Source organism: Aulonocara sp. 'chitande type north' Nkhata Bay, linkage group LG23 (assembly GCF_057382095.1).
Source record: "Aulonocara sp. 'chitande type north' Nkhata Bay isolate Kocher_YH1m ecotype deep benthic linkage group LG23, A_spYH_male_GT1.1, whole genome shotgun sequence".
NCBI lineage: Eukaryota > Metazoa > Chordata > Actinopteri > Cichliformes > Cichlidae > Aulonocara > Aulonocara sp. 'chitande type north' Nkhata Bay.
Window position 1 is genome coordinate 44,482,007 of NC_141365.1, and position 21,491 is coordinate 44,503,497.

General features: G+C 43.4%; 2 protein-coding genes and 1 long non-coding RNA gene across 3 annotated transcripts; 2 read left to right on the plus strand and 1 right to left on the minus strand.

The window, feature by feature from the left end:
- Positions 1-1,506: 1,506 nt before the first annotated feature.
- LOC147302728 (dynein axonemal heavy chain 5-like) lies at positions 1,507-4,731 on the plus strand. Its single transcript, XM_086284500.1, has 5 exons — positions 1,507-1,732; positions 2,097-2,197; positions 4,136-4,324; positions 4,392-4,466; positions 4,588-4,731. The coding sequence occupies exons 1-5, from the start codon at positions 1,507-1,509 to the stop codon at positions 4,729-4,731; spliced, it is 735 nt and encodes a 244-aa protein (XP_086140626.1).
- A 5,038-nt stretch (positions 4,732-9,769) lies between these two features.
- Positions 9,770-11,040, minus strand: LOC147302729 (uncharacterized). Its single transcript, XR_015127344.1, has 3 exons — positions 10,910-11,040; positions 10,483-10,765; positions 9,770-10,026 (listed from the first exon to the last, which is right to left on the minus strand). It is a non-coding gene; the product is annotated as an uncharacterized LOC147302729 (long non-coding RNA).
- Positions 11,041-19,044: 8,004 nt separating this feature from the next.
- Positions 19,045-20,599, plus strand: LOC147302730 (uncharacterized). Its single transcript, XM_086283593.1, has 3 exons — positions 19,045-19,773; positions 19,955-20,336; positions 20,445-20,599. Exons 1-3 carry the CDS (start codon positions 19,045-19,047, stop codon positions 20,597-20,599), a joined length of 1,266 nt encoding a protein of 421 aa, XP_086139719.1.
- Positions 20,600-21,491: the final 892 nt, after the last annotated feature.

Sequence of the window (21,491 nt, forward strand, 5' to 3'; positions counted from 1 at the left end):
GTGCTGATTTTGTCTGCATCCCTGAGTTTAGTGAGCTGCCTCCAAGGACTTGTGAAGCCCAGTGTGTTAAGGCTGCATCTCCCAGATGTTTCCACCTTTCCAGCAGAGACGATAAATGTTCCCACAAAGGCTCAAAGACTGTTGGATTTCCTGAGTGTTGGCCTCAAGAGATTGCTCAGTGAGCACCTGAGTGTTTCTGGGACATCGGACACTAACTGGAACTTCAAGTCTGGTTCTGAAGCTGCACATGCAAAGACTGTTTCTGGTTGTAGAGACCTGGCTGTTCCAGGGATTGTAACCTCCCCAGAGGCTGAGCTGCTGACCTCAGCTGACTCTGGAGCCTTGAAGGTAACTAAGTTTGCACCGCTCGGGTGAGCCATCTCAGCTGCAACAGCCTCCACAGAGAGCTCACGCAAGCTTACCCAGCCTGCTGAGGATTTTATGCTGCTGCAGCCCAAAAGGCATCCTGAGCTGGCTGACTGCCACCCACAGCTTCAGCTGCCTCAGCCAGGGGTCTCCACACCTGCTGGCCCTGCATCTGCTCTGACTGGGGGCTCCGCAGAGCCGCGCCAGCCATCCATCTCTGCTGGGGCTCCTGTTTGAGAATGTAGGAGTGTAAACTTCAAATATCTGCTCGGTTTGTCAAGATATCACATATTTGCAAAAGTGCTCTGACGTTTTTGGAGACGTCTGTTACCCACCATCTGGATAGCTAACCGGGAGGTCGAGGGTCATTAGAGCCGGCGAGAACAGCGGACTCCCGGCACATCGTTTTTGGACCCCCACGGCCTTTGGCTGTTCAGGTTTAAACATGATATATAAGTCACTTAGATCACGTAAAAATGTTATCGTTTGGCTTTTTTCAGTGTTGTTTGTTTGGTTTGGCTGAAGTTACAGTTTTCACACAGCTGAATAAACGTCAAACAGAAAAGTGATTAAACAGAAGTGTGAGACGGTCGAGAGTTTACTCCTGTGTCCTGTTAGATTTTAGACAGCAAGGAGCAGACGGCTGAGTTTATTAAACTCCACCGAGACAGCGGTGACGCGGATCTGACCGTCACAGCCGCTCACTTCCCGCCTACCCGACCTTTGGAGGACCCGGCCCACGTAGACCTTGAAGGCCGGGTCCTCAGGAGGATGCAGCCTGTGAGTTTGGACACGCCATGACACATGATGTTCTACAGCTGATGTGTTTAAATGAGCTCTACAGGTGATCAGACTTATTAACGTTACCAGCATAATAAACTGTCCTGACACTGAAGGTGTCTGCCCAACAAGGACGTGGTGCTGAATGCATCCAGACCCCTGCTGACTGTCTTTGCAGCTTCGGTCAAAGGTACAGTGTCCACTGTGACCCTGAGAGCAGGACACAGCCAGAGGTGAGTCAGCAGTTACAAACTAAATGCTGCTGACATGAATCAAACTGCTGGATAACCCACTGCTCATGAAAATGGCACCTTTCTGTTGCTTTTTGAGATTACTGAGAATATTTGAATTGTGACTCAGATGGCAGATCCAGGCTCTCAGCCTCCAGCTGAAACTTCCAGTCCTCCCCCAGCCAGAAGCTCTGATGCTGGGCTGAGAGACTTTGATCCTTCCCTGGATCCAGAAATCCAGGAGGGAGAAGGAGAACAGGACCTCCTTCCTGATCTGGAGAGGCCTGAGGGAAAGAAAGATGGAGCAGACAGAGCTTTGAACAAATCCAAACCTCCTGAGCTTCACCTCCACAAAGGTGCAGACACTGATGCACAGATTCACATGTGACACCTGCAGCGTCCAGCTTGTGCCGCTGACATTATCTCCACTCTGATACAAGCCTCATTCACTCGCTCACACACGTTCATACAATCACCTTTTCCTCACAGTCACACACATGAATGTAATGAGGGGAACTCGGGGTTCACTGTCATTCCTCAGGATCCTTTGATATGCAGACTGGAGGCTCTGTGGATGAAACACCGACTGTCTGAATCACTCTGAAGTGTTCATGATGGACTTCATCCTGATTAACACTACAATACTTGTTAGAGGCCTTTTATATGTAATAATATTCTTTTCCATTAAAGCTCTGAACATTCTCACTCTTTCTTGACCAGGTGTGACAGGTGAAGGACACCGGCGAATAGGAGGACAGAAGCTGAGAGCCATTAGTCACATGACTTCAGCTGCTGCTGCCTCACCAACCACTGGCCCCTCGGTGAGTCTAGAGTTACAGCAGTGACCACAGGAAGTGCACACGTGTGATCTAAAGCTACATGTGGGCCTGTGACGATCAGTCTTCTCACTGTGGTAGACGGGTTTGTGAGTCCCTGTGATGCTGGGAGTGTCCAGGACAGTCGCTCCTGATCGGGTCTCTCATGGAAAGCTGGTCCCAGGAATTCCTGGAAAATTCCTCCACAAAAGAGAACTGGGAACATAAGTGCAGAGTGACAGAGGTGCTCAGCAACCCTGCTGTTATATGGGAATAGAACCAGAATAGTCGGCAACCACTTGAGTTAAGTTAGCCAAAGAGATGCGACTCAGACTGACTTCATCATGTTGGCAACGTGTCTGCATTGATAAACTCCAGTTATTGACAAATCAGAGAATAATTCCAGTCATTCAGAGACAGATTGTGATTGTTTGGAGGATGTAATCGTTTCCCTTCAGGGAGCGTGTTGGACGCTCAGTGTCCGGGTGATTAGCTGATGCAACTACTTAGAATCAGTTTGTGAATATGAAGAAAATCAGTGCAGTCACTGGACAAACTCTGATTCTTCCTAGTTTCACTCTTGTTTCAGTCCAGTGTGACTGAGGTGGTAAAAAATGATCTGACTTTTAGCCACACAGCTGTCTGCTAGAGAAAAAGCCTTTGTGCACAACTTTCTTAAAGGCAAACGGCACCATGTTCACTGCAGCTGCAGCAAACGCAGCAAAGAGTGAAAGTTGGACTGAGAATGTTGTGACTGTTTCATGAGAAAGAGCAGGAAAACAAGCATCACACACCCAGACACAGTGCTGGGATTAGAATTAGACTTTAGAGCCAAATGTAGGACAAAAGCTTTAATATGAAAGAGGAAAACCCAACAACAGCCAGAGCATGAAGCTCAAATCTATACCAATCACCAAGAAAGCTGACAGGCCTGTGACACGTCAGAGACGCCGTTCAAATCATAAAGAAGTTGGTTTATTGACAAAATGTAAAAAACCAAAAGAATCAAGTCAACCTTCAGTTTCGAGCGAGTAGACCAATCAGGCACAGCAGCAGCTCTAGAATGAGCAACAATTTGATGTATTACAAACAACCTTTCATATACACACATACATATGGCTCATATGCTGTTTAAAAAGGGCTCAAAGACCCAACAGATTACACAAAGTACAAAAACACTTTCATTCAGACAACAGTCAGCTGTGCAAGAGACAGAGAGCCGACTACAGTTAGTAACATGGACTCACTTTGTTTCAGACACGACACAAAGTAACACAAAGCCACAAAGAGCAGAAACATCAAAAAGGAGGCAGAGCAGCAGCAACTCTCCATGAGCTGTGAGGCTAACAGCCACCCACACTTCCTGTGATGCATAATGACAACAACATTAACCTGAAGGATGATAACAACAGAAAGAAGTCTAAGCTAACGTTACACAGCGCTCACACAGCGCTGACTGTACAGGCCTCACACAGCTACGACCTGCATCCACAACACCTGATTCTACTGAACACAAACAAGTTAATGATATATGAGCAATCCAGGGAAGGCTTCCAGGAAGGTGAGGATCCAAAGACAGCTCTACAACAGCATCAGTCAGCAACAATGTTACTAATCACTGACTCTTTCATCCTTTTATACTCAATCAAAAAGTGCTGTGTTCACATTTGTTTCTGCTGAAATCCAGAGACTGAAAATGCGTCTTTTTAAAGTTTGAATAAACTGACTGAACTTCTCACGAGTCCAACCGTGAGGAACACTTCCCCCCATGACACATCACAGGAGAACGTCTCAGTGGAGGGGGGACAGTAGCTCAGTTTAGGCAGTCACACTCAGAATCGATGCCTCCAGTCAGGGTCAAACGTGGTCCTCAGAAACCTGCAGATGTTTGGGCCAAGCTCTCACTGGTCTCTGCGTCTGTAGACTGAGCTGATGTTTCTCCAGGTGTCTGGTAAAAGGACGATGCTGCTGTCCAATGAGGCGAGGAGAGAAGTAGCCAAACAGGCGAGAGCCGTGAAGGAGGAACGGCGGGCAGCTCTGGATGCCCGACATAAATACCTGATGAGCAGGCTGGCCGACGCCGGCAGCCTGGAGGAGGCGGCGGTGGAAGACGCCATCGTCTCTGATGACAGAGTAAGTTCAGAGACGTGATCCTTCCTCAGAGTTGAACCTTTGAGTCATTAATGTCTGATTCTTCCAGTTCAGTCTGATCCATGAATTCTTTGCTGCAAACGGATCCAAGAAGCTGATTTTCTTCTATCAGGATGTCAAACAGGTAACTTTGATCACATTTCAATGACTGACACATGAAGGTCTAACCGCTCTTCATAATCTGCTGTCCTGTTTGTTGCAGCGTACTTTGTATTCATATCTTTTAATATCTGCCTTTCTCCCAGAGTCTGTCCTCCCGTCAGTCTTCCTTTGTGGACGCATCAAACTCAGCTGTGGCTCAGAGGAAACTCTTCCTCACTACGGGGAACTCTGAGGTTGGCTTCAGCTTTTTATGTTTAGTTCATGTGAGAATCACAGAAAAATGCTGATATGAGTGGAAGGTTCTGCTGGGAAATTGGCAAAGAGCAGATTATTGAACAGCGAGGCAGACAGTTCGTTTCAGTGATGCCAGTTTATTAGAAACGAGGACTGTGGGGCTGCTGGAAGTCAGGACGGCCGTTCTCTGGATAAACCTGACAGCTGAGGTGGAGAGCAGGATTTATCCACAGACGGCTTCTTCCAAGCAAATGTCCTGAACACACCTGAGCTGAGGGTTACACAGTGTGTCCTGTGTGATCTCTGCTTTATGGTGGTTGAATCTCACAAATGTGACCATCAGACCTGACGACTTATTTGTGATGTTTTCATTAAAAATATCCTGGGTGAGGTGTTTGGGGCCTGTCCCATGAGGAGGAGTCTCCAGGGCAGACCCAGGACACACTAGAGAGGTTATATCTCTCAACAGGCCTGGGAATGCCTCAGTATTGTCCTGGATATGCTGGAGGAAGTGGTTGTTTAGGGAGGTCTGGGATTCTCTGCTTAGACTGCTGCACCTGTGACCCGGGACCAGATAAACAGGAAATGGATGTTTGAAATTCAAAGAAATCCTCTTTTAATAATGAGGAAAAAAGACAGCAGGAGATCCATCGCAACTAACAAAACACTTCAAACACATCAGTGCATCAACTTTAATCAACTTCATTTGGTTCAAATGAAGGAATCTAACAAAGCACTCACTAAAATGAAACACCAGTTAGTTTCCCGAGCTCAACAGGTCGAACACCTGAGTTTGGTTTGCGGTGCAGTTTTTATTTCTTCTAGATAACTTGGGTTATTTGCACAGGAAGGTTTTTTAAATGTATTTCTTAAGTACGATCTTATATGGGGGTTGATTTTATAGCATAACAGAATAATGTAATAACTCTAATAGAGTATAAAACATTTGCAGAATGAAGTACAAGGTGAAGAAAAGTCAGAACGTCCCTGTTTGAAAATACAGTCTCAGAAGGTCAGAGATGGACAAATTCAGCTACAGAAACATGTGGCCATTTTTTTAAAGCCATAGAGCATATTACAGACGACACAAAGAGCAAACACTGTAAACTTCTAACCACAGACCTCACACAGCTCACACACGTCAGAGTGAAGCTGTCATTTCCTGAAGCTTCCACACAAGAGAACTGGCAACAAGGTGGAGTCCTCATGGATCACTAGCAGAGAAATGTGGGTGGGTGCCAGACCACATGGACTCGACTCACTTTCTTTCATACAAAGGAGCAGACTAATGCTGTCATCCTTAAAGACTAACTAGAAACAAGCAGTGCGCTCGCATCGACTCGACTTGTTTTGCAAGTTTGAAGTGAGATGGTACTTTGGAGTCAGCCTCCCGAGATGATGGCTGGTTTTTGAAAAAAATCTCATATTTATACAATGAGTAGCAGACTTTCCTGACTTGCAGAGGTCAACGTCCTCCTCAGTCATGCGCCATGAGTGGCACAGATACTATTCATCAAATAACTAACATGGCCTTGATTGTTACTCCAGAGACTTATCTGCGATGTAGCTTTATAGCATTTTCATTAGCAATCGTATGATTTGTGTTACAATGACCTTTGTGGACGGGCCCGGACCCCCAGGCCTCGTCCGTGACGCCGACGGTGAGCGCAACGTTTTTGTTTTCTTGCGCTTAAAATAACCTGATCAGTGTTCTGCGGACGGTTTGTTTACATTTCTCACATCTATGATTGTTCACATGGGTTGGACACGAGCAGAGAGGGCTTTCAAGATGAAAAAGCCAACGTGAAACTTGAACGGAAGACAAAGTTTTTCAATCAAATCTCCGTCACACCCTTCCTTGACCTCATCACGTTACCCACCTTAGTCAAGGAACAGTGGTTCGGGAAAATATGCATTTGTTTTTTGGACCAGTTTAAAACGTATCTCAACTAGTGATGTGCGGATCAATACTGAAATATCGATTCCTCCGATACCCGTCATTGTGTCCGGCCCCTTGGCGTGCACACTCACAACAATGGCTGAGCGTAAACAGAGTCATGTGCAGACGTATTTTACCTCCACGAACAGCTGAGACGTGGTTTGCCATACATGTGGCAAGAATGTGAGGTGTTGTGGTAACACCGCTGACCTGGTCAAACACCTCAGAGTGAATCATATCACAGAATATGACGAGCGTATGTTGAGGCGAACTGAAGAGGAGGAGAAGGAGAGGTGCTGCCAGGGCGAGACAGACGTCTCTCACGGAGTCCTTTAATGCTGCAGGCAGGCAACAAATAGCCACAACTTCAGGTTTTTCATTTCTATATGATAATTCTGCATCATTAAGTGATAAGAACAAGTAATCTGATGTCCTGTGATCATTACGACGCTATAATTTGAGATAAAATAAAAGATAGAGTAAAAAAAATAAGTTTTTGTACAGAGTATCGGTATCAGATCAGTATCGTCGATACCACCCTGAATTTTACTTGGTATCGGATCAGAAAGGAAATCAGTGGAAATCAAATCCTGCTTCTACAGGTGTCCAGTTCATTCACTCTGACCCCTCCAGATAAGCGTTGCCAGTTCTCACTGTGCTGTAGATCACATTTTCTTGTGTTTGGGGTTATAACGGTTACTTTTGAGGTCTGTGTTATAAAGCAAGTTAATCCTGAATTTAACTGGAGAAGACAAATTCCCACTGCGTGGTGTAGTGCACAGCCAGGCATTCTTTACATTAGTTCGTTTGACAAAACCAAAGAGCCGAAAGTATTTACTTGGAGTTTGGTTTGATGAAATAAGTGCCAGAATCAGTGAATACAAATGATTCCAATGACATGAAAACTGGTGGAAGGACAAATCCCTCAAGAAAAGCACGACTAGCACATTAAGTTTTTTTGTAATCATCATCATCTCTAACACCATGCGCACAACAGTGATTTTGTTACAGAACACTAAGATAGTAAAATCTGGGAAATGATGATATTTCTTTCCAAAACTTCCTGTCTGGAAGACATTAAAGCTGCTGTGCCACCTGCAGCTTCTTTCAATCTATGTTATGTGAATATATCTTTTTTTGGGGGGGTTTGAACATCCATTCAAACTCACTCTCTGCCTAGCAAGTCTCATTCCCTCATTTCCTTGGGGTCCAGCTTCACATACGTGGCACTGAGCCTTTTCCTTTGTCACCTCTTTCTGCTACATGCCTAGCCTCCCAGTTTCTTGGTCTATTTTCTTCATTTCACTAACTACACTTCTTTTTCTTTGTAAATCTCTTCCTTCAAATACTTTCAAAATCACTTCTGTGCAGAGAAGACGTCAAACCCCTTCTTGGCAGTTTATCTCAATAAAGCTGTACTATCCCAGCCATCTGGTAAGTCTTCCCTACTACCCAGAGCCTGTTTATACTCCTGCATGTCTCTGCCTTCACTCACTTCCTCTTCTTGATGTCCAAACTCATCCTTCAAACTACCATTTGATGCTGCATAGCTGCATTCTCCCTGACACCTCCTTGTCTCCTGTCTTTTTGATTTCACCTTCTGCATAATATTTAGTTGCCCTGTGTGCAGCTTCCTCCACTTTCATATATTTCTACAAGTTCCTCCCTGTTCTTGAAGTATGTGTGCACCACGGCCATTTCCACTTGGAAAATCTGCCCCACATCTGTCTTTCTAGATTTCTCTCCTAAACACCACACCTACCCAACACCTCATAACCTCTGTTCCCTTCACCTAAATGTCCATTGAAGTCTGTGTCAATCACCACTGTAGTATGTGGTCTCTTGCACACAAAATGTGTCTACCCTCCACCTCCATAATATGAGTCCGCCAGCCCTCCCATTGCCAGTCAGAGTCCATAACAAGTCAAAAACATAAACAGCTCGAACGTATTATTTATTTAAGAGAGAGAGAGAGAGAGAGAGAGAGAGAGAGAAAGAGAGAGAGAGAGAGAGAGAGAAAGAGAGAGAGAGAGAGAGAGAGAGAGAGAGAAAGAGAGAGAGAGAGAGAGAGAGAGAGAGAGAGAAAGAGAGAGAGAGAGAGAGAGAGAGAGCTCAGTTGTCCTTGCTCTAGCATCAAGAGTCAGTGACTGGCTGTTCACTGCAGGCTCAGCAGTCCAATGGCCGATCAGCAACAAAACAAATAAAAAAATAAGACACGTTCTTGATTATGACAACAAACCACATCCAAAAAAATATGACAGCAACACTTTAAGTTTTGTGTGCATTCATCATGTGCAACTCTGCAGAAAGTCTCATGTCAAGGATGTGTGGACAGGGGGGCTATTACAGTTTTTCTCGATTGCTAAAACACATTTCTTGAAACTACGCCTCATATCCTCACAACAGTAAACACAAATCCATAACATCTCACTCAATTCCCCAAACATCCTATTTCCAGGTCAAAATGAAGCTCTACACCCAAAACTATTCACTCCTGCTGAAAAACCAAACTTTGCCCTCAGACATCAAACACAAGCCCTCAAAAACACACACACTACAACAGAGTTTTGCACACTGGTACAATTAATTCAAAACAATAGTTCCAAAACAATTAGGTTGCTTATGGTTCTCCCCTTCAAAACCCTTGTCACATGATAAACACAAAAGACGCAACCAATGTATGTACAGTGGCACATTGTCATTCATGTACTATACAGTACAACACACACCAGAAACATTATCCCACCTCAGCATCTTGTCTTTGGTCTGGGTCAGGCCAGAGAATCTCATCCACATCACAGGCTATATTGGCCCCAGCCAGGCAGCGGGGGTAAAATCCTCTTGCATGCCTGATCCACCCCTGGCATGCATCTACTGATATGTCTAGGCAGGCCTCTTCCATGGCCTGAAGGAGGTGAACACGGACATAAGGTTCTCGGTCATACACTTTCCACCGCCATGCCGAAAATAACTCCTCTATCGGGTTTAGAAAGGGAGAGTATGCAGGCAGAAAGATATTAGAAAACCTTGGGTTATTGGTAAACCAGTCACGAACCAGAGCAGCGCGATGGAAGCTGACGTTATCCCACACAACAACGTAGTGAGGCTGCTCTGGCTGTGCTGGTTCCCTATAGTCCAGCTGGAACATATGTTGTCTTAAACCATCAAGAAAAGCAAGGAGAAGCATAGTGTTATAGGGTCCTAGTACGGCATGGCGGTGGAGTACCCCTCGTTGGCTGATGGCTGCGCACATAGTGACATTCCCCCCATGCTGACCAGGGACATTTACAATAGCCCGATGGCCAATTATGTTCCTCCCCCTTTTCCTTCTTTTGGTCAGGTTAAAACCTGCCTCATCCACAAAGATTATTTCATGGGGAACAGGCCGTCCTTCAATCTCAAAGATTCTCTGCAAAACACATAACACAGTAGAGTCAATCGGTACCCTGAACCACAGTTCAAGAGTGCTGAAATGGCAGCATAAAATGGTAAATGGCCTGTATTTATATAGCGCTTTACTAGTCCCTAAGGACCCCAAAGCGCTTTACATATCCAGTCATCCACCCATTCACACACACATTCACACACTGGTGATGGCAGCTACATTGTAGCCACAGCCACCCTGGGGCGCACTGACAGAGGCGAGGCTGCCGGACACTGGCGCCACCGGGCCCTCTGACCACTACCAGTAGGCAACGGGTGAAGTGTCTTGCCCAAGGACACAACGACCGAGACTGTCCAAGCCGGGGCTCGAACCGGCAACCTTCCGATTACAAGGCGAACTCCCAACTCTTGAGCCACGATCGCCCATAAACTGCCATGCTGTGATGGTACACAATACTTTATACAGTATCAAAACTCATACCTGAACATATTCCACACGTTGGTTTTTCACTCTGTCAGAGTTTCGTTCGAAAGGGACTCGGTATGCCTGTTTCATCCGGAATTGATTCTTTCGGAGGATGCGGTCAATTGTGGAGAGGCTGATGGCATTTATGCCTCGAAAAAGATGATCATCCTCAATCACTCTCCTTTGAATCTCTTGCAGGCGGATTACATTATTTGCAATTACCATGTTTACAAGTTCCCTCTCTTGCTCCTCCGACAAAAGCCTTAACCTGCCTCCACCAGGTGGTCGTCTCTGTGTCCTACAAAAATAGAAGCACTCATTACTGTAACTGTCACACATTCATTTTACAGGAAAATAATGGAAACATACTGAAACTCAAGACACATAAGTTCAGTAACTTAAACGTTACTGTACAAAGCAGTCTTACTGCAAGTACACCTACCTGTTTTCCTCCCTGAAGGTTCTGATGATGGAGGCAACAGTGAAGCGACTCAAATTTGGTTGTACTCGTTGCCCAGCCTCCCTCATAGTCATCCCATGGACAAGGACATGGTCAACTAAAGTGGCTCGAATTTCATCTGAGACTGACTGTCTTCTTGCCCTTGCTCTTCCCCTTCCTTGTGGCCATCGTTCTCCACCTCCACCTCCTTCACCACGTCCTCCTCCTTCACCACGTCCTCTTTCTCCACCACGTCCTCTTCCTTTGCATCTCTTTGGATCCATTGTTTCAAACCTGAATGAGCTGACTTTGGCCCTTTTATCTATCCATCGCAGGTTCTGATTGGTGTGTGCTAAATTTTGAATCCTAGTGTTTCCACCTGGTTAATTGTGTGCTAATTGAGCTCAAGCTATGCTGACTTAAGTTAACATTATTGCATGCTAGTGCTTTCTAAATGACTACATGGTGTAAGCACTGTAAAATGTAGGGATTTGTGTGTAGAGTTTTGCAGTAACAGTTCACCAAATTTGAGTCATGTGTCAAAGCAGGGAATAGTGTTTATAGTTCAGGGAAATGGGTGAGCTTTTTGAACAATAGCGTTACGGTTTTGAAATTTTAGTTTAGAGGCCTGGTTATAGTGTTTAAGCAATCGAGAAAAACTGTAATAATTACACATAACTGTAGCAACAACAAAGAGAGGCTCGAACAAGAAAGGCTTGAAACCCTTAGAAAAGACTGATCAGAGTTGGTTCAATGAACTCTGATCATGTTCATTCGGAGTTAAGCTCGTGTGTGTTTAGAGACAGAAAGCCATCATGTTACCAGGATTCTCCAGAGAAACACAGAAATAAAGAGCAGAGCCTCCATCTTCATTTAGTGGACAGAGGAATATGATCACAAATCAGTGTGGGCCAAAATTTGTATCTTAAAAACTAGGAGGGGATAAAGTTATACCAACATACTGTAATATTTTTATAATATACACTAGCAAACTTTCATGCTGTGTGTGATATTAAAAATATTGTATTGTGTGATATCACATTCTATTGTGATCCAGCATTTTAATCTGACCTTTGATTTCTAAATGCTTCATTAAACTGTCAAATATACAAATATAGACAACTGTGGGATTTGTCTAAAGTATTTGCATATGCCATAGAAATGTTAGCACTCACAGTTTACTGGGCAAGGTTTATGCAAAGTTTCAACAAGACCAGTCCACTTATGACAAACGCGATCATACGAGCATTATAGTACGATGCAGTCTCTGCATGATATGACTATCTATTCAGCTGTAACCTGACAGGGACAAAGTCTAGGAGACAGAAACTGAAGATAGACACCATTTACTGATGGACCTGTTATATTAGGTGACAATTCCACGTGAAAGTCAAAAGAAATGAATACATACAGGGCAAGTCTTTATGAGGCAAACATGATGTGCATCTCACACGAAAGCGATTTAGGTGATTTTCTGTGAGAAATGTGTAAAAAGATCCGTACTCTGAATTTCAGATACTATTGATCTGTTTGTTGTGTGTCTGAGGGTTTACGCAGGGACGTTTTGTGTAAGCACTGATTGCTACAGTAGCATCCAATCAATGCTTACAGTGCAAAGAAACTGGCCTACAGTCTGACAGCTGCATTAATGTCTACACAATCTAAGAGTTTGAAAGATGGACACACGTGAGATGATCATAAATCCACAACAGAATCCTTTCTGTCCTGACATACTGATGAGAAAATAACTGAAGCACTCGTGTCAAGAACAACAACAACAAAGGGAAACATGCCTAACTTGGATTTCAGTGATTGTGAAAACAAACATATGCAAATGAATTTCCTCTGTGCGCTTTGCCTAATTCAGGAAATCACTATCAATCAAGTTGAGTGTGAGTCAGTGAGTATGTTATGTTCACATAGACTGTTACCTCAGGGGCTAACTTACCAGATGAAATGAACCTTTATGGAACGGAAACCCAGAATTTGTTTCAAGTCACATTTTAGCTTAACCTGCATGGTGGAAAGTGCCTGTACCAGAGACATGATTGTTGCTGCTTAGGTTAAAATATCTAGTATATGTCAATAATGTAACAAAAAAGAAGAAGAAAATCTGTGGCGGTGTAAAAGTCCCACTAAATGCGTCTCTCGGTGTACATCTAAACTATATAACGATTAACCGCCAACTGTGAGTTCAATTTAAATTTTCCTTTACAAATGTGTGTTTGTTTAGGAAGGAAAAAAAATGTGTGCACACAGTGTTCGGCAATATAGACTCAAAGGCAGCACCAAGACTGGCACGAGACTATTTCCACTGCACTGAGGGTGGGAACTCCAGGCCTCGGGGCCGCTGTCCTGCAGGGTTTAGATGTGTCCTTGATCCAACACAGCTGATTTAAATGGCTCATTTTGAACGTTGACATATACATCAAGGAATGGACCAGCCACTGCACTGATGTTAAACCAGTTCAGAAGTTCATTTATCATCATGAACCACCAATTTATGAGCAGACAAACCAAAGTACACTCCAAGATTCAGTTGCTTGTAGAAGCACGTTTAGCAGCAACAGCTCAAAGTCATTGTTTTCTGTATGACTATCAGTCTCTCACATCATTGGGGAGTCATTTAGGCTCACTCTTCTTTATAATGTTGCTTCACTTCATTGAGGTTTGCACAAATTTGTTTATGCAAAACTCACGACCACACTACTTCTATTAAGCTGAGGTTTAAACTTTCTAAAATATAAAACCTGCTAGACACCGGTGTTGTGCCAAAAAGTGATTGTCTGCCAAAAACTGATTTGTGGTATTTGCCAAAAAGTGATTGCTCGTATTTAAACTGCTATAAGTAACTTGTTGGGCTATAATATGTGAAACATATGTCAAATGCTTCCCTCATGGATGACATAAAGTCATCTTGAGCCACAAACAACATTCGTGTAACAAGGTAGAAGCCGCGATCAGTTTTTGGCAGCGACTTTTATATAACCTTTATTTATGTAGTTAAAAAAAATCTCATTAACATTAAACATGTCTTTAAACATGGGCAGCGCAACGGAGGCTAGACCGTCCCATTTCACAAGCCTCGCACTTCCGGCCTTAGCGGTCTTTGAGTACGCGGCCCTTGAGGATCGTTGAGGCTGCGTACTTTAAGGCTGCAGATCCTGAATTGGGATACAGCCAGTGTCTGTGTCTGCCCTGGTCCCACATCTCTGTTCCCTTTGTTATAGAGCCTGCCTGAGTCTGTGTTATGTTTCCTGTTTTACTTTGAAAGTCCATGTCTGATGTTAATGTGTCTGGTTTTGCTTCCCCTTGTCTCGTTAGGCCTGATTTGCCCCAGCTGTGTTTCCCTCCTGTTACCCATTCCCTGATTGCTCCCTCTGTGTATTTAAGCCCTGTGTTTCTTTGTGTCGGTGTCGTGATCTGCTTTCATTTATGCTGTGTGTTCTGGCTGCCTGGTCATGTAACGTTATTTGGATTTTTGTTACGTTTTGCCACTTTTTGCCATCCAGCAATAAAAGCTGAGTTTTGAGTTACTTTCCGCCTCCGAGTGTCTGCACTTTGGGTCCTTCTACTTCCACTCTTGCCTGCACACAGCCTTAACCTGACAACCGAAGTCTATTTACCAACGTACGTAAAGATATTACACATAAAAAATACACAGAAACATTGGAAATCACTTTTTGGCACAACACCGTAACCTCTCCAGAGGTGGTATCAATATTAATATCTCTAAACCCTATAAATGTTTCTTTTAAAGTCTGACGAAAGGAAGGAGCTGCGAGAAGTGTGCCTCTCAACCGGTGGCTCGCTCAATAACGTCTGGCTGTGCAGCTGAAACCTTTTTGACCCACCAACAGTCACACAGAGGCCACAAAATCTCACATGCGGGTTTCAGTCTTTCAGGCGGAGTCTCTCTAAGAAATTCTAGTTTTAACTTCAGTTCAAATGCTTCATCTTCTGTGAATCGAGTCAAATTAGAAAAAACTAAATATAAAACAGGTTTAAATGAACAAAAAAGAAACTCATCTGATCATTGTTAACATACACAGTGAGCACTCATGCAGGTTCATCAAGACTTTGCTTTTCTAAAAAAGATCTAAAGATTTGCATGAGGAAAAACTGAATAACACCTTTAAAATGTTAGTTTTTCCCTTTTTTGTTCGATTGTAACGTGATTAATACAAAATATTTTAAAGAAAACATTTTAAATAAAGAAAAACTTGCCTAATTAATCATTTTATCCTGTGATTTCTTTATTTCGCAATATTTTTTACTGATTAAACATGTTGTTTGTGTTATTGTTACGGCTGCTTTGATGATTTAGGATTCAGTTTTGCTGCATGTTATCATTAAATCCTGTTTCGCCTGGTTTGCAAGAAAAATAACAGGAGACAATGTGATTAGGGCTGAGTATCAATTTCAATTCCTACAACTGCTTCAGTTCCCATTAGTAGTAATACCTACACTTTTTTTGATTTCACTTTTCTAATAGTTTCACAGGCTAATAGTTTTTAAACAGAGTAGCACAAACAACATGTATCCCTTTAGAAATCAAACTGTGATACTTCTAAAAGCACATATTCACACCTAGCCACACTAGCACTGTATCAACCCCCAATGTTCCTTTAATGCAACTAGCCCTATAATTATCTACTAGTCACAAACACACTGCAACAGTAAGACTTGTTGATTACACATAGATGATTTATCTACTTTAGGAGCATTTGACTTTTTCTTTAGTGCTCCGAAAAGACACAGAGGCTAATAGTTTTAAATAGAGCACCACAAACAACAACAGGTATTCCTTTAGAAATAAACTTTTCTGGTGTTACTTCTAAAAACTACAGATTCTTAACTAGTCACACTCTGCAACAGTTAGACAGAGTGGGTTACAGTTAGGCCCCCAACAGTCAGCAAAAGAAGTCATAAAACAATAAAAGAGGCTCCCTTTATCAAGAGCATCCCAGCACTCACACATCCCAACTGTAGTTCCATAGTTTTTCCACCTTTTTCATTACAAACAGTTTATCTTATCTTATCATGTCAGAGGTCAACTGAAACCATGTCCACCTGAACCTCCAAAGGTTTTACACCTTTTCTTACACCCCACACCTTTATCTCTGCAGGCAGACAATTACACCTCCTACTGACTAACTGTACCTCTATAGTTTCCACCTTTTTTCATTACAAACTGCTCTTTTATCTGTCAATTACACTTTCTACAGACCAACTGAACCTCCATAGGCTTTCCACCTTTCTTCTTTACATCCTACTCTTTTATCTCTACATCTCAGAGCCCAACTGAAACCAAGTCCACCTATATAAAAACACCCTAATCAGAAACCCTGTATTTTTCCTCAGCACTTCACAACTACCGCAAGGTATAGCGTTTTAACTTTTAATTTTTTTGGATCCCAGACACAGCGGTGTGAGGTACTTAGCACACAGTTTGGACATGTAGATAACATCGTTTGTTTGGAACACAGCAGCAGAGAGGTAGAATTCACATGAGTTTAATTGAATCAAACCTCATTTTACGGATCTAAGTGGCTCCTCATCACTCGCCAATTCACCATTTTATTTAAATATCTGAATTTTCGGAATGATGATCCAAGCGGGACACAGAGGCTGCTAGTTTTAACACACCAGAATGCAAATATAAATAAAAGCCTGACTATCCTTGATAGGTTTGTAGCATAAACCTGTTCGCTGGAACGTTGAAGACAATATAATTACACTGCAAAGCAAGACACGAAGTAGGCAAGTTCTTCATGTTACTCGTGCATGGGAGAGAACCGGACAAAGCGCCGTCCCTTCGCTTGACCCCAGTTGCTCTCGTCCGTCCTCCCGTACCACTGTCCTTTTATTGAGGTTACATGAATATGCATGGGTTCATTAACATATGACGTCTACATTCACACAAAGAGTACCTTGCCTGTGTATTTGTGTGTGTGCGTGTGTGTGTGTATGTGTGTGTGGTACTGCTGATCAAAGGGTCATAAAAGCACACAAGCAAACATCCTTGGTCAGGAAGAGGGTAGACTAGACCCCCCCCCCCCCCCCCCCCCCCGGTAAGGAAGTCCAGCAGTTCATCTAAACAGAAAAGCACTTAGACTAGAACAAACGTAGCTACGGTAATCCTACCATAAAACAATAAGGCAAGATGCGAACTTTTCCCATGCCCCCAAGATGCAGGTGTGCATTCCAGGAATGCACACCAAGCCTCTGTAGCCTGTTAAAGATCACACAACTTATCACTACACAATTGATTATACACCTCTTAGGATGAGACATTCTTTCAATCTACAAATGATTATACACTTCTAAGCATATATGAGTAAATGTTTCTAAGCATAAATGACAATCAACAATACAAACCCTATCAATCCTGAGAGCTGCAGCGACACCGTTCTTTCACACGGATGCCTGGATGTGCGTTGGAGCCGACTTTGCTACCCGCACAGAGCGTTTCTGACCTACGGGCGCTGCTTATACAATAGAGAAAAGCAACAATACAGCGCGTTTCTCTGCTCCAAGACATCCCAGGGCCTTTCACAAGGTAAGCATGTCTGTTATACCCAGAGCATAAATGTCTGTATGTCAGCGCTGATGATTCAAACCCTGTTTAAAATGTGACACATATGTTGTCTGAAAACAAATCCTCTAAATTTGCAAAGTTACTGATTTAAAAAATATATTTTCAAATTTTTAGTTGCATGACAAACATATGATAGACTCTTGAGCATATTTATTTATATAGCTACATTCACAATGGTATAACCATGCTAAATAAAAGATGCCCAAGCACCAATGCACTCTAATGCAAACCTCTAAAAAAAATAAATATTCTTCTTAGGAAGACCAGAGAGCAGGGCATTACAGTAATCAATGCGACTGGTAATAAAAGCATGCATCAGCATCTCCGTGTTGGCCCGAGAGAGAATAGGGCGGACTCTGGCTATATTTTTTAGATGATAAAATCCAATTTTGGTTACATGTTTAACATGTGGGATAAAACCAAGCTCAGAGTCAAAAATAACACCCAGGTTTTTCACTTGTAGCGAAGGACATAGTGAAAATGCCTCTAATTTAGACAAGAGTTTCTCTCTCTGAGCCTCAGGACCGGTGCATGGAGGGCTGGGGCCTCTTCTGCCCCCCCAACGGAGACCACGTAGGTAGTCGGAGGCTGTAAGACAGCGGCTCTCTGGAGAAATCTGATATCTCAGGAGGATGACAGGATTCAACCAGAGAAGCTGCTTCATTATAAACGAGGTTTATAACTGAAATCTATGATACACATAAACACCCGTCCACGCACTTAAGTAGTGAGTGAGTATTCACTCCAGTGATGAGCTGTGAGAAAGAAACTGCACACACAGCGATCGGGCGTTATCAGCGACCATAAGATTATTATTGCCAAGCAAGGACCCGCAGGCTGAAGAAATCCTTTAATGCTGATGCAGGCTTCACAGTGTAGAAATGAGAACTCTAAGAAACAAAACAACAGAAGTTATGTATGAAACACAACACAGTTAACATGTGAAGCACTTACAGTTTTTTCTGATGGCTTGAGCACATTTTTTGTAACTATTGGCAATTTTTGCAAAACTCTACACACAAGTAAGAAAACTCTTCACCCAATCAGCAAAACATTGTAGTTTCCTTGTAAAAGCGAATAAGCCTTAACTTAACTGATTAACTCTCCACACCTTTGTAAAAATGGTATTTTTGTGTCCAACAGTTACAGTTTTTGCCCGTTGCTTGAACACCATGAACCCATGCCTAGACTAAAGTAACACAAGTTGAAGCTTTTGTTACCATACCTCAAACACATGTACCCCTACCTTAAACAAAAGCGCTGCTTTGCACCCCAGTTCCAATTATGCAACACACCTACTCCTTTATGCAACACACATGGTCCTGCATGCTACACTCTATTTCATACATAAGACACTTCGCTCACAAAATGAAATTTCAGGGTGCCATTCGGAAAACACATGTATCCAAAATACAAAACACATCGGGTAATTGCAACCACTCAAATACACACCTGAAGGCACTTACTTGCAAAACCGAACACCAATTAGCCAACTACAAAAAGCCCTCAGCGTAGCCATTTCAAGAACTTTGCAAGCATGGATGGAGGGAGAGCAAGAGGAAGAGGTAGAGGAGGAGGAGGCCGAAGAGGCCATGCACGGACCCATATTTCTGATGAAATAAGAGCAACTTTGGTGGACCATGTCATCAACCATGGCCTGACTATGAGGGAAGCTGGGCAGAGAGTCCACCCACATCTAAGCCGCTTCACAGTGGCATCTGTAATACGAACATTCCGACTAGAAAACAGGTATGTCTTCACCTCCATACCTTCTGCTCTACTCAGATGGTTTTATAGCACTGTTCTACAGTATATCACATTACCATATCAAGTGTACGGGGTGCTAATGCTCCTTTTGCAGCCAAAGTGGCTGATTCCTTATATTGAAGTACAGTGTTGTACAGTGGATGACACAGTACGTACAGTAAAGTACTGTAAGAAAAATAAGCAAACCGATGACAATATGTGGTTGTATTTCTCCAGAATGACTCGAAGACCTTCTGGGGGAGGACGGCAACGCCTGTTCACACAACAGCAGGAACTTGCCGTTGTGGACCTAGTGAGGGCAGACAATGCCATCCGTCTCCACCAGCTACGACGGAAAATACTTGCAGACAGGCGAGTGTTCAGCAACATAGACCATGTGAGCATCACCACCATCAGACGCATCTTGGGTAAACACAGCATCACCATGAAGCAGCTCTACAGAGTCCCATTCGAGAGGAACAGTGACAGGGTCAAAGGACTTCGAGCTGAATATGTACGGGTACGTGTAACTGTCCCTTACATTTACAATAGAGTATTGGTGAAGTCCAGTAGCAGCTGAATATGTACCATATCAGTACCACATGGATCTATTCTGAGAGCTACACAGGTACCTGTGTGATGGGGTGAGGGTGCTGTATGTGTAGCACTGTAGTACAGGGATATGTTCCCCTTTTTTTCAGAGAATCTTGACCATGGATGGAGCTGCACAGCCTCATGAATACATTTTCATTGATGAAGCTGGATTCGACCTGAGCAAAACAAGACGACGGGGTCGTAATGTAATTGGCCAAAGGGCAATTGTGCACGTCCCAGGGCAGCGCGGGGGAAACATCACATTATGTGCCGCCATATGCCTTCGAGGGCTTCTGCACCATCATGCAATACTAGGTCCATACAATAGCCAACATATACTCACATTTCTAGATTCTCTCCATGATATAGTTGTACAGAACAGACCAGATCAGCCCAGGTTTGTGGTGATATGGGATCATGTCAGTTTCCATCGGGCTGCTCTGGTCCAGGCCTGGTTCTCCAACCACAATCAATTTGAAGTGGTATACTTGCCCCCTTACTCACTATTTTTGAACCCTATAGAGGAATTTTTTTCGGCTTGGAGATGGCGAGTATATGACCGCCAACCACATGCCCGCATGCCTCTTCTGCAGGCAATGGAACAGGCCTGCGGCGACATTCAAGTGACAGCAATCCATGGATGGTTTCGACATGCAAGAGGATATTTTCCCCGGTGCCTAGCGGGAGAGGACATTGCTTGCGATGTCGATGAGGTCCTGTGGCCAGACCCCAACAGACGGCGGGATCCATGAGCCCACTTATGCACAATTGTCATGGTTTTTTGTGTGTACAGTATAGTGTTTTTTCTATTGCAGTACTATTGTGTTGTTGTTGTTGTTGTTTTTTGCTTTATCTGAATTCATGGTACTGCAATGTACAGTATTGAGTAGGTCTATTTGCGTTTTTGGTTGTTTGAAAATGTGTCTCCTGTAAATGTGCCTTCTGAATAAACAATGGAAATCAAGGACTGCAGTGTTTTATATAAAGAAGACTAGTGTGTTCCCCCTGATCTGTCAGTGTTTGCATATGATGCAAGTATGTGTCATTTTGTCAACAGAGTTACATTTTGACAAAGGAATGTTAGGTTTTGATAGCAGAGTTTAGGTTTTGGGAGTAGAGTTTCAATTTGGCACAGATGTGAATGGTATATTTCCCAGTGTTGTGTCATGTGTACTTGTGTGTACAGTTTTGGCACAGAGAGCGGAGTTTTGCAAAATGTGTTCAAGCAGTGGGCAAAAACTGTAACACAAGCCATCATCTACTAAGCACACAATGCACCAACTACACACTGATGGTATGAATGAAAAACACATCTGGCTTTTGCTTTCTCTGTGCACAAGGTAGGCCATGTCAGATTGAGCTCATACTTCTGTCATAGATCCATCCAGTGCTACAGATCTTTGTGCAAAGTGACTGTACTCACCGATTCTCATTTCAAAATGTCCTCATGATGCCTGCTACAGTGTAGCAGCTCGAGTTAGGCTGGACCCGTTGGCCAGCTTCCCTCAGGGTCACTCCACGGTTGATGACATGGTCCACTATTGTAGCTCTGATGTCATCAGCAATTCTATTTCTTACTCTTCTTACCCGTCCTCTCCCCCCTCCTCGTCCTCCTCTTGCTCCTCCTTGTCCTTGTCGTCCTCT

What these genes read in the sequence shown, in the direction of transcription:
- LOC147302728 (XM_086284500.1), top strand. Translation starts at nt 1,507, where the DNA reads ATGGCAGATCCAGGCTCTCAGCCTCCAGCTGAAACTTCCAGTCCTCCC. An exon ending in TGAGCTTCACCTCCACAAAG is followed by an intron (nt 1,733 to 2,096) that starts GTGCAGACACTG and finishes TTTCTTGACCAG; the next exon opens with GTGTGACAGGTGAAGGACAC. An exon ending in CACCAACCACTGGCCCCTCG is followed by an intron (nt 2,198 to 4,135) that starts GTGAGTCTAGAG and finishes ATGTTTCTCCAG; the next exon opens with GTGTCTGGTAAAAGGACGAT.
- LOC147302730 (XM_086283593.1), top strand. Translation starts at nt 19,045, where the DNA reads ATGGATGGAGGGAGAGCAAGAGGAAGAGGTAGAGGAGGAGGAGGCCGA. An exon ending in TTCGAGCTGAATATGTACGG is followed by an intron (nt 19,774 to 19,954) that starts GTACGTGTAACT and finishes CCTTTTTTTCAG; the next exon opens with AGAATCTTGACCATGGATGG. An exon ending in TCAATTTGAAGTGGTATACT is followed by an intron (nt 20,337 to 20,444) that starts TGCCCCCTTACT and finishes TTCTGCAGGCAA; the next exon opens with TGGAACAGGCCTGCGGCGAC.